The 13,260-nt window shown below is 44.7% G+C and overlaps 1 protein-coding gene across 1 annotated transcript in view; it reads right to left on the bottom strand.

Moving 5' to 3' along the window:
- Positions 1-13,260, bottom strand: part of UNC13A (unc-13 homolog A) — a 147,979-nt gene that overhangs the window by 35,597 nt on the left and 99,122 nt on the right. The window contains exons 29-35 of the mRNA XM_054979662.1: positions 12,690-12,786; positions 12,083-12,226; positions 10,815-10,898; positions 8,199-8,276; positions 6,823-6,911; positions 5,906-6,058; positions 4,060-4,183 (exon numbers count right to left, since the gene is read on the bottom strand). Coding sequence (XP_054835637.1) covers positions 4,060-4,183; positions 5,906-6,058; positions 6,823-6,911; positions 8,199-8,276; positions 10,815-10,898; positions 12,083-12,226; positions 12,690-12,786 — 769 coding nt within the window. The remainder of the gene's footprint in view (positions 1-4,059; positions 4,184-5,905; positions 6,059-6,822; positions 6,912-8,198; positions 8,277-10,814; positions 10,899-12,082; positions 12,227-12,689; positions 12,787-13,260) is intronic.

Raw genomic sequence — 13,260 nt, 5'->3', positions numbered from 1 at the left:
GGGGGGGGGGAATGGAGTGTTTTGTGTTTGGGGTGGAGGGCTGAGAGATTTGATAGCCTATCTACACAAAACGATTTCCTGTATAACACAAGCAAAGACAACAGCACTGATGTGCACGCACACGCACACGCACACAGATATACATAGGCCCCACAAGAACACAACACTTTTGGAAATCCCAAGTGGAAGTTCTAAGTTCTGCTCCATACCCCTGAAGCCCCACGCCCTCATTCCAAGAAATATGGCCGCACAATTAATCTTTGCTAGTAGATTTCCAAACTCAGGGCTTTTTTTTCAGCGGGAACGCAGTGGAATGGAGTTCCGGAACCTCTTGAAAATGGTCACATGGCTGGTGGCCCCGCCCCCTGATCTCCAGACAGAGGGGAGTTGAGATTGCCCTCTGCGCTGCTGGCAATCTCAACTCCCCTCTGTCTGGAGATCAGGGGGCGGGGCCACCAGCCATATGACCATTTTCTCCGAGGGCAACCCACTGAGTTCCACTACCTCTTTTTCCAGAAAAAAAAGTCCTGTCCAAACTTATTTCAACTTCTTTTTCTAAGGAAGAAACTTTGCAAGCCTAAGGTTGAAAGTAGAACTGTAGATTGCGGAATCGTAGAACGTCCAACATCCCCCAAAGAAAAGGAGCTATTTAGAAACGCAGTAAAAAAAAAAATTGCCACACAGCTCAAATCTAAAGGCTTGCAATACCTCCTTGGGTGACTACAGATTTGAGCTATCTGCTAGGTCAGGTTTAACTGAGTTGTCTTCACTTGCTTAGGCAACAGCTCGCCAAGGAGCTTTCTCTACAATGGGTTTGTTTTGACACAGCAGCTCTTGAAAAATCAACAGAAGAGCTCTAGGAAAGTTTACCAGAAGTGCAATTAATAGTTTAAAAGGAAACTTCAACACAGACCAAAATGAATAGAACTAAGTCAGGAGAGGAGATTTTGAAAGAGGAAACAATTACCTGTCCCGCACCCTATCAACAAAGACCAGGGGTGCAGAGGCAGGCAATGGCAAACCACCTCTGTTAGTCTCTTGCCTAGAAAACCCCAGCAGGGATCATCATAAGCCAGCTATGACTTGATGGCACCCTTGCTCCTCTTCCTCCTTCTCCTCCTCTTCCTCCACCCTCCCACAAAGCAGAAATCTTTGAGGAATCGAAAGGGATGGATGGATGGTGGCTGTTCTTTTTGACATTACAAATAAAGAAAACCATGGTCACTGACAGCTGTTCCCATTTCCAACCCTCATGCAAAATCCCAAATTTAGTTTCACATAATCAAGAGGTGTAGACCCCTCCTTATGCTTGTAGGAAACAATCAACCAGGCACTGGGATCCAACTGATCCTAACTAAGTAATAGATAGTTTTAATCCAAGTTGTATTAGTGCAGGAATCAAATTTAACGTATCTGCCCTCCCCAACAGGGATTGGTTATAGCGTTGATGAATGATGGCATTGGGGTCTATGATCCCAGGCGTCAATTTTTATGCGCTGGCTTACTGTAGAGAAGCAAGTAGCAAGAGCAGTCTATTTCAAAAGTGAGAACCCCACAGAAAGCAAGGGAGGGAAGACTTTTTATGCCAAGTTATCTCTAAAGCTCAAAGTAAGGCGTGTCACCCTCTTGCTCTGCCCCTCGACCCACATCTGGGATTGTCCATACGTGGCCTTATTTTTGCAGAGATCAAAACCTGTCCTACAAACTGTGCCCACGAAACAGGAAAGGCACTGCAGCCTTGACACTATCGTCAATGCATCTCTGTCAAGAGAGGAGCTATCATTGGCCAGCCCCAGAAGTTTATGAAGAAGTCTGCCTTAAAGCTCGTTCTCGCAAACTGCAGATTAGCAAGATGGGTAGCCATGTTAGCCTGTCTGTAGCAGTAGAAAAGAGCAAGAGTCAAGTAGCAGCTATAAGACCAGGGCTTTTTTTCAGCCGGAACGCGGTGGAATGGAGTTCCGGCACGTCTTGAAAATGGTCACATGGCTGGTGGCCCCGCCCCCTGATCTCCAGACAGAGGGGAGTTTAGATGGCCCTCTATGCCAGGCACAGAGAGCAATCTAAACTCTCCTCTGTCTGGCGATCAGGGGGCGGGGCCACCAGCCATGTGACCATTTTCGCCAAGTGCAATCTAAACTTTTAAAAACTCCGCCCTTGTTCCAGCTGACCCAAAGTGACATCATTGCGCGGTCTTGAGTTTCACCACCTCTTTTCCCAGAAAAAAGCCCTGTATAAGACTAACAAAAATTGTGGTAGGGTAGGAACTTTTATGAGCCACTTCAGAAACCTGGCATCTGAAGGAGCTGTGGCTCACGAAAGCTTATACCCTACCACAAATTTAGTTAGTCTTATAGGTGCTACTGGCCTCTTGCTCTTTTTTACTACTGCAGATGAGCAGGTCAACTTATATTTGGGCTGTTCAGGAAGCAGGTGGGGCCTTACATGGCTGCCCTTTCCTCCATACAAAGACATTTTCTGCACATAGAAAGCTAAGCTAGAAGCCTTTGCCCTGACTTGCTAGTTTTCTATGTGCAAGGATTATTTGCACGGAGAAGCGTTTCAGCCCCACCTACAATCTGAAATGGTACAGCCTGGAAACTGGCTTACCCTCTCATAAGACCATCCCTACCCAATCAGGCCAAAAATCTGTCTTGGCTGACATCTTGTTTCCCACAGCTGGCAGACTTTGGCATGGCGGGGGTGGGGGGGGAAAGATAAATAAGGAAGGCTGACTATTCTTACAAAACATAACTGGAAACTGGCACCAAGTTAACCTTGAATCCTTCCTGAGAAAAGCTTCAGCCCGCATCCCTTATGCAAAATAATCTATTATGCAAAATAATCATATTTGCATATATATATTTGTATATATTTGTATGTGTGTGTGTATGAGCAAATTTGATTATTTTCTTCCATTTTCTCTTGTATGGAGCCAATACCGCCCCATCCCTAAATACCTTAACTCAGCAAGTTCATTGAGTGCTGAGATTTCATCTGATGCTGTCCACACACTTTCAAACAAAGCGTCTCATTCAAAAGAAGATGCTTTCTTGCAGGACAGGAATTTGCTTGAGTAAAAACAAAGCAGAGGCTTTTAGGGATGAATGGATTTTCCTCCCATTCTGTCCAACTATTGCTGTGGAAATCGTTTCTGCACTGTTTTTCTCTACTCCTCAATTGCAGTTTAGCTGGGAGGACTCAGAATCCGAGCATGCACAGATTGCCACAGCTTTGACTTTGCTCGCATCTTTCCTCCCTGCTCTATAATGCTGATGTGCCTGAGCATGCTGATAGAGCACTGCAAAAGAGCAATCTTTACACAATCATAAACAATGATTGCATTAAGATTTCTATCATATGCAAGAAGTGTTTGACCAATGTGCCTATGTACTCCTTGACTTGGGTCAAAGGAGACTCTCAGAGCCAAGCTACAGGCGACGAATGACACTTGAACGGCAAGTGAACAGACTCACGTGTATTCCTCCCTGTTCATTTGCGCTCTCCTTGCACTCCACTTGATCAAGTGGAGTGCAAGTGGAGCGCAAGTGAACAGGGAGGAATACACATGAGTCTGTTCACTTGCCGTTCAAGTGTCATTCGTCGCTTGTAGCTTGGCCCTCAGTGCAATCATCATACAACAACATCAAAGTAGCTTTTTTTGCTGTGTCATATCCATGCACCAGTGCGCAGTGGTGAGGTACAGAAGGGGGGAAAGGTATAAAGGAATGACTCATCCTGTGGATAGAGGCACGTGTGCAACATTTGGAAATTAAACAGCAAGATAACAGAGAATTCCTAATGTTTTGGTCTCACTTTGGAAACGAAGTTAGGCAACTGCTTGGGACTCCAAAACCTGAGTTCCTGCCCCAAAAGAAGCCGTCCCATTGATATCCAGCAGCCAGTGCCAAGTTTGCACTCACAGAATGCTCCAAACCTGGAAGTTCTGTCCCCTCTGGCCTTCTATGAATGCAGGATTTCCTCACTGCCAGAGCACTGGGAAGAGGGGAGGTACAGCCCATCCTGCTGAGTCTACTGGCCAACCCTTTGAGAAGGACTCACCGTCTGGTCAGTGAGAGGGGGGAGGACAATGGTCTTCTCCATTGTGTTCATGACCAGCTTCCAAAGCTCCTTCAGCACTCGTTTCAAGACCGTCTTCTCACAGATCTTGGCAAAGAGGGTCAGGCTGGCGGAATGGAGAAAAGACACTGACACACAAAACTGTACAAAAAAACTTTTTCTGAATGGGAATTACTTCCAAGTAAACATGCAGGACTTTGGCTGTGGAGAAGGTAGTGCTTTAACTGCTGGGCAGAACCCCCATTTTAATCCTGCTTGCAGGGGATTGTGAGAAATAAGCTGTACCAATGTGCGTGTGGCGAATGTACTCATGTGGACACAGCTGGGGTCTTTGCCTCCCTCATTCCCCCCCCAGCTACTTCACGAGGCAGTAGGATCGTGTATGGGAAAGCTGTAAGGATACCTATTATTTACTGACTGCAAGAACCCCTTATTTATTGGATAGAACTCTCCAAATTTTTATAAAAACACCTTTCGCCAGGCACAATCAGGCATCCATTTAACCAACAGGCTGCAATCTGTTCGGGTCTACATGCAGCCATCAGCAGCCGACTCCCAGTTCATTGGGGTCATCTGAGACCCAAGCTACAAGTGAGGAATGACACTTGCCTGGCAAGTGAACAGACTCACGTGTATTCCTCCCTGTTCACTTGCCATTCACTTGCTCTCCACTTGATCACGTAGTGCAAGGGCAAGTGAATAGGGAGGGCAAGTGAACAGGGAGGAATACACGTGAGCCTGTTCACTTGCCAGGCAAGAGCCATTCATCACTTGTAGCTTGGGTCTGAGACCCACCTTATGATCTCCGCTGGAAGTCGGATTCTTCTGATCTCCCATCTTGGAAACTGCTGCATCCCAGACTTGCTGAGATGCAACAAATTTGGCAGCACTAGCATAGGTGCATGAGTGTGATCCGAAGGCTAGCCCAATTTCCCACCTCTATTCCCCACCAAAAACTGTTGACTTGGGCTGTAAAGAAAAGGAGAAGATCACAGATTGCTTCTCTTCACCCCAAACTGCCCTGTTGGCTTGCACTGCAGACAGCTTGAGCTACAGAGAAAAGGAAAGAAATCCTCTCTTTCTCCTCTCTCCTTTCCAATGGGAGATCTCAAGCATTGCTTCTGTCCCCCACCCTCCATTTCAGAGGGAATGGAAGACAAATTTCTCTCTTTCTTTTCTCCCTTTGGCAGCAGGGAGATCAGAAGGTGTTTGCTCCTGTTCTCCAACTTCACCATGTAGCTATTTTTCTGAGGACCAGGAGCCCATTCTCAGCTGACTGCCCATCAGGCTTCTGACCAACAGGCAGCTGCAAACTTGTTCAGTAGCTGTTCATGTTACTTGACGGAATCAAAACATATCTCTGATCAGTGTACACCCTGACCATTAATGTTGAACAGGGTATGTTTGTTTGCTGTACAGATTTGCTGCGAAATTTGCAGCATTCCCAGAAATGTATTGGTATGTATCCTACCACTTTCTTGGACTAATGACTTCCTTTGGCACAAGTCTCTCTCTCTCTCCTTTCTAATGTTGAGAGCTCTGGAAGACTTCGTTTCCACTCTGGAAAGTAAATGGCCAGCTTGTGAGCCAGCCCTGTGATTGGGAAAAGCATTTCCAATCAGGGATGATGTGTGAGGCAAACATGGCTAACTGTTCTGGTTGGACTACGCGCCTGCCAGGTTCAGAGATTCTTTTGCATTGGAGGAAGGATACAACCCCTTATTTATGGGCTATAACTCTCCAAATTTGTTACAAAAACTAATGAAAAAGAACACAAAGAAACATTCACACATGATACCCAGAAATCTCCCCACTCAGTTTCACTCACTTGCTGTCCAGAAGATCCATTATGGGTTGCAAAACGTTGTCAGCATCCTGGGCTACACTGCTGCAGGCACTGGCAGGAACATTTCCTGTGCCCTTCACCTGACTCAGGATATCCCCCATCTGCTTCACACATTCCTCAATATGTGGCTGAAAACTAGGGGGAGGAGGAGAGGAGAGACCTCATCAGATGTTTTCCAAATGGAGGAGGGAGTTCTCAATATGCCCAGAACATAAGAATATCTTGGCTCAAACAAACCAAGAATATCTGTCTAATCTGGCATCCAGTTTCTGACCAGATGCTCTGGGAGATTCACAAGGAACGCAGCAACCCTGTCTCCACTGGCATTTTATAATAATTTTATAATAATTTTATTTATGTGTATGTAATTATATCTGTATTCTTACATTTTTCTGCTTTTAATGGTTTTGGATTGTGAAGGCCTATGGCCATATACAATAAATTCATTCATTCATTCATTCATTCATTCATTCATTCATTCATTCATCTGTCTCCACCGAATCTACCATCCGGTTTTCAAAGGAGTCAGTAATGTGCTTCCAGGAAGCCTACCAGCAGCAGGGCATGACAGATCAGCTCTTCCCAGTTTGTTTGTTCCCGATATTAAGAGCTGAACTGCCTCTGTGCATCGAGGTTCCTTTCAACTAATTGCTGCTGAGGGACCTCTACTCTTTGATGGCTCTTTCTTTCGTTCGTTCATTGCCTTACCAAAGCTGGAAACAGGATCTTTGGCTAGATAAGCCCTTTGGTCTTTTTGTAGCAAGCCGTTGCTTAAGTTTTCATTGACTGACCAGTTGACCCATTGAGTATTTCTTGCTCCCAGCGTCCCAAAGATTCAGCGTAGGTAACAATATATTACAAATCCAAAACCCTCCTCTCCAGTCCACCCTTAGCCCTACCTGGTGGCAAACACTCGGCTCAGCTCATCCAAGACATTGTTCAATTTCACCTGAAGCTCTTTGAGGATGTCACTGGCTTCTGTGTCCAGCTGGGTGGACAGAAAGCAAAATGGTCATTAGGAGGAAAGTAAATGACCCTTCTTGGATAGTCAGGAAAAGAGATCTTCCCCTCCCAACTTCAAGCCCAGGAGGTTTTTTTGTGTGCTCCGCTTTTGCAGAACAAAAATAGTACCCTTACTTTATACCAGAGTGGGTAGTCTCGTGCATAATCACTTTCTATTAAGATGAAGAGAGTCCTAATCTTTCTCTCACCTGCTGAGTTTTTAAAAAAAATTGGAAGAGAGGAAGCTTTATGGTAAAAATCAGACTGCCCGTGATTGGAGAACATGGAAATACCAATAAGAGATAATTACTATGTAGTGTGAACATAGGTTAAATGTTCTGGTTGGATAGAGTACCTGTTAGGCACATATCTGCTGAATTACCCTTACTGCTCCTCCATTGCATTCTGAATAGGGAATTAATTCCCTTCTTGGGGCCTGAGATGTACTGTGTCTGTGTAAGAGAGCTTTCTGAACAATGTGATAACCAAGCAAGGCTGAGCCCCAGTGCTTGTCAGTTTAGAAATCCTGGCCACCTAACAGACCAATCACAAGATCTGAGGAGAGATGGAATGTGTATTATGCAAGCAGGAGACACATTTAGAGCGAGAAACAGTTAAAAAAAATTGTACCTAAACACATTGCATTGTAGAAGCAGAATGAGAACAAGTTTTAAACGTAACATCTTAAATATAAATGTATAAGGAAGTAGATTTTGAGCAAAAACATCTTTTATTTTCTTATTATGAGATATATAATAGCCTTTAGTATTTTGATATATTATCTATCAAAATATTTGTTAAAAGTTTGTTTGTTAAGCTTTGTTATTTGTTAAAAGTTATAGTGGGCATGTAGTTTGTTAAACTTTGTTATTTGTTAAAAGTTATAGTGGGTATTCAGAAGTGGCAAAAATATGTAATATTGAATATGTAGTAATGATGAAACCAATAACATTGTGGCAAAACAGATTAGTTATGAAATTTGAAACCTAAAATGTTGAATTTAAATGTACCCCAACACAAGTAAGTACCATTGTATTTTATAGACAGTTTCTTAAAAACTATAATCAAGGGGATGTTGGGAAGAAATGTTTTTTATCTTATATACTTTGTTATATATAGTTATTTCTAATTTATACAATTATGTTGTACAATCCCCTTTTTATCCTTTCTGTATCCCCGCTATACTATCACTTTGTTTTTTAAAATGAAAAAAATATTTAACAAGAAACCCTGGCCACCTGATTATTGATTAAGTAAGCCGAGAAAGACAAACCTCTTTTCCTCCCATGGCCTCGAACATCTTCTCCAGCTGGACACGAAGTTGCTGAATGTTGTTCATCAGGATGCAGGGCTGGGGTAAGGAAAAATCAAAATGGTTCATAAGGTGTGGGCTGAATTATTCTATCACTGGGAACGTATCCTGTTTCTCCTGCTGAGACCTTACAATAGGTCATGGATAGCCTGAATCTAGGAGATGGGAGGATGTGCCCTGGGGTCTGCCCATGTGGGAGAGAGAGCAGTATGAAAAAAACCCCAAATTTATTAATGAAAAAATGTGGGGGGCTTTGTCATTGCTATAATGTACGTGTGCAGTGTGGCTGGCCCTTTAAGAAGACATGTTGGTATGCTCAGTATTCAACAGAAATCTCCCTTGGGATGCCGATATCCTGCACTCAGGCCAGGGCAGCCAAGAATACTAGGATCGTTCCTGCCCTCACCATTCTTCCCAAATGTCCAAAGGAGGAAGCACCAGCAGACGCTACTAAAATTCTCACTTGGAAATCTTGAAAAAGTCAAGTGTTCAGCATAGCAACGTAAGACACACACACATATCGCGGGATACAATATTTGCCTTCCTTCACTTGCATGATCCACTTTTGTTAAAAAGTAGATAGAAAGAAAAGGCAGCCCACGGGTGACCTTGTGTATACTCTCCTTTTACACGAGGATAGAAATTCAATCTCTTTCTCTAATACCGGGAGCAAACAGATGGGCTGACTGTGAGTTCCCTTGCAGGGAAACACTGAATACCTAAATGCTATCAGGAATGATGGGGTGTGGTGTGACACCAAGCTAAGTGTTCTGGTTGGACAGCGTGCCTGCCAGGCACACATTCCTCTCCAGTAATGATTGAGATTCAGTTTATCAGCCATTATCCATCCCATTACCTTCTCCAAGCATCTGTTCAGGAATTCCATAGGCCCACCCAACTCAGTTGTTAAGGAGAAACAGAAATGCATATCAGTGGCACATCACTCAAGATCCCTGGACAATCTTTTCAAGAGGATTTGTGTACATGTTATTTACTTAAAATGTTTGTATGCTGCCTTTCTATCCAGGGAGATAGATCAAGATGGGTAGTCATGTGAGTCTGTTTGTAACAGTAGAAAAGAGCGAGTCCAGTAGCACCCATACGACTAACAAAATTTGGGGTAGGGTAGGCGCTTTTGTGAGTCACAGTTCCCTTCTTCAGGTGCTACTGGACTCTTGTACCTTTCTACCCAAACAGGATCCCCAAGGAGAACATTAGAATGCTAAAAAAAATTAAAACTATGTTTTCAACAATTTACATTTAAAACAACATTTAAAACAGTAGGAACATTATTCAATAAAACACATAACATCAAGAAGAAGGAGAAGGTCCAATAACAGTGGGTATGCCAAATGAAACAAAAAAAGTCTTCACCTGCTGGTGGAAGACAGCAATAGAGGGGGACATAGAGGGGGAAACTCCCTGGGATGGGAGTTCCAAAGTTTTGGCGCCATGACTGGTGCCATGTTAAACAGCATGGGAGACTAGATGATCCCTGAGGCACCCCCTTGCTTAAATGTCACAGTCTGAGTCGCAGCCCATCAGCACTATTTGTTGGAATTGGCTAGTCAAGTAAGAGTAGAACCACTGGAGTTCAAGTGCTTTCTACTCCAATCCCAGCCAGTCTCTCCAGAATGACACGATGGCTGACCAAATCAAAAGCTACTAAGAGATCCAGAAGAATCACCACTGTCACTCTCCCAGGGATGATTATCAATCACGGTGACCATGGCCATTTCCATCCCAAATCCAGATCTGCATCTGGATTGAGGTGGGTCTGGATAATTCATCTTCTCTGCTTAGCTTCTGAGATCTGGCAAGATCAGGCTAGCCTGGGCTATCCAGGTCAGGCTCTTACCCTTCAACTCTCTGTTAATATATAGCACAAGAACCTAAGATGAGCTGTGCTGGATCAGACCAAAGGTCCATGTAATCCAAAGTCCTGTTTTACACAGTGACCAACCAGGTGCCCCTGGAAGGAGGGCACAGAAGCCACGGGCTCCAGTTGATGGTGCCTCCCCTCCCTGGACATACAGTCTTTCCCAGGGGTCATTTCGTAGAAAAAGTGCTGAAGGAACTCATTAGCATAATATTAGCATATGCCACACCCCTTGAAATCACTGGAAATGTGTCATTAGCATAACTGATTTGCGTACACCACACCCCCTGACATCACCTATCCTGGCTGTTTTGGACCGAATCCTGGCCATTTAGGACCGAAATTGGTCCCAAAATGGCAAACAGGGGCTGAAAATGGCCCAAAAGGGGCCCAAAATGGTCAGGATTGGGCCGCTGCTGAGCGGGAGAGTGATCCACCACCTGCCAGAGGCCCAATCTGGGCTGTTTTGGCCCCAATCCAGGTGGAAACGGGCCCCAAATGGCCAAGAGTCGGGTGGGCGGGGCCACCTGGCATATGACCTCTTTGGGGAACTACTGGAACTGCGTTCCTGTGCATTCCCCCTCAAAATGAGCCCTGGTCCTTCCAACCATGAGTGGATCGCTTGGAGAAAATCCTGGTTGCCAAGGGAAGCTGCTACGGGAAAGACAATAGTTCAGCAACGGAACAGGATACATCACCACTTTCTCCTTCTCTTTGGAGCAGTAGGAGGCGAAATCCTTAGAGATGATCTCAGCATACTGCAGCAAGACGTTGCTAATGGTCTGAAAGCAAAGAAGGGCAAATCAGAGGATCCAGAAAACCACCGGAACCAAAGAGCTGCCAGTTTGGTGTAGTGGTTAAGAGCGGCAGGACTCCAATCAGGAGAGCTGTGTTTGATTCCCCATGCCTCCGCTTGATGCCAGCTGGGTGACCTTGGGTCAGTCACAGCTCTCTCAGAGCTCTCTCAGCCCCACCCACCTCACAGAGTAATTGTTGCAGTGATAATAATAACATACTTATAAACTGCTCTGAGTGGGCATTAAGTTGTCCTGAAGGGTGGTATATAAATAGAATGTTATTGTTATTGTTGTTACTCAAGGCCAAGCCACCTGCCATCTGCAACCGGTATTCCATATCTGTTGCCCCTAAATGTAGCTCTCACAACAACGTCCCGCTGGATCAGGCCAAACTGCCATGTAGTCCCACATCCTGTTTCTAAAAAGAGCTGAGCAGATGCTTCCAGGAAGCTCCTCAATAAGGCCAGGGCCACCCTCTGCTAGATTCCTCCCAGTACTCCAAAGGTAGGACAGCATTGAGAAAAGACGGATTCTCTTCTCTAACCTTACACAAAAGGAGCAAAATTGCTTTTGGCTTGGCCCAATTGATCCTGCAGCGTGTACTGTTTTGGGCAACTAGTTATGACTGTGTCTAGTCCTGAGCATGGGTTATGGAGCTAGAAAGGTGCTAAAGTTCATCCATCTTCCCGACACATCCCTGCTAATTTCAGCTAACTACTCCTCTGGCTTCTCAGATTTCTGTTGCACGGGTTGTTTAGGCACTTCTGAAGCTCTCATAATTTTCTTTCATTTTTTCCCTAGGGAAAAAAGCAAGTTTCTAGAGCTGGAGTTCTGGCTGCAACGATATGCCATCAGGGCTAGAAACATGCTTTTAAAAAAAGAAAGTTGAGAGTCTCAGGATGCAGCACATTTTCTGCTGTAGAACCTCAGTAAAAATACAATCCAGGCTCCCAGGTTGAGGAAGTTTGTCATAATCCTTACAACAGCCCTGTAAAGTAGGCAAGATTATTGTCCCCATATTCCAGAGCGGATTACGGTTGTGGAAGTTTGACAGATGCAAGGCCTCCTTATAAGATTGCAGTAGGCTGCCCCAGGGATGTCCAATCTTGCCTTTTAAAAAGCTTCTTTCTGTTTTGTTTGATGCTGCCTCGAACCACTTCTCTCCTTACCTTGGCAAACCTGCGCATGTAGTGGCCCACGATCTGTGGATCAGGGCACTCCAACTTCTTGATGATCTCAAAGCTCTGGTTGAGCTGGGAGAAGACATCCACCACAGAGCAGGAGAAGAGGGCGTGCTCCGATGTTTGCTGGAACTGGAGGGAGGCACAAAGGCAAGGGAGAAAGAGAAATTGAGTCCCTGCAGCCGTGAAGACTCGAAAGTGTTTAAAAAAAGAAACAAAAGGAGTTACAAAAGGGTAGGGGCAGATTTACCTCTGTAATGGAATTATCAGGAAGTGACATCACTCTGTTCCTCGAAGGCTCTGTCAATTTCACCTCCCCTTCAGGGAGGTGAAGATAAAAATGAACAAACCCTCTAAGGAGCGATCTCTGCAGGCTGTCTTTTTAAACTATGCTTCTTAGCTAACATTGTTAACAAACACGCACCGAGGCGTCTCATGTAGAGAGACTCAGAGGGAGTACTTAATGATGGGCAAAATGTCAAACAATCTCCTCAACAGCCTCACCTCTACCCCTGAATTTAAAACTTTCCCAATATTTTCTGTTTGTGTCCTGCCGCAATTTAGCTATAGACGTTTTCCGTCCCTGCGTGCTTACCCCGTCCTTCTTGTCCCGCTCTAGTGCTCCGTGCAGGAAATCTCGTGAAACTTCCTCATTCTCGTCCAGCCACTGGATGACAAAAGGCTCAAACCATCTGTGCCAATTCAAAAGAGGGAAAGATTGAAGGCAAGAAAAATGCCAGCATATCCCCAAGGCAAATTAACAGGAGTCTTCGGGCAACTTCAAGATGAACTCTTCTAGAAGCATTCACAGACGAGAGCTGGTTTCTTCAGATTCATTTTATAGAGGAGGTTGAAAGGGGGGCGGGGCACAAAACACAGGAAGCACAGAACAAATTCAAACAGAACCAAGAAAAGTAGAATGGAAAAAGCTGTAGCCGTGCTAAGTGAATGAATACCTGCAATGGGTGGGGAGTCAGGGGAGACCATCACTAACAATTTATGACTCATAAAACGCAACCATGCAAAAGGCAGGGATACACAACCTAACAAGAAGATCTGGTATTTCGTGTTATTTATTTACTTCATTTATATGCTGCCATTCTCCCCAGTGGGGACCCAAAGCACTTCACATCTATCTCCTCTCCTCCATTTTTAGCCTCACAACT

This window comes from Eublepharis macularius, chromosome 5 (assembly GCF_028583425.1).
Source record: "Eublepharis macularius isolate TG4126 chromosome 5, MPM_Emac_v1.0, whole genome shotgun sequence".
NCBI classification, from domain to species: Eukaryota; Metazoa; Chordata; class Lepidosauria; order Squamata; family Eublepharidae; genus Eublepharis; species Eublepharis macularius.
The sequence above is the reverse complement of the archived record's forward strand: the minus strand, read 5'-3'. Positions and strand labels throughout refer to the sequence as shown.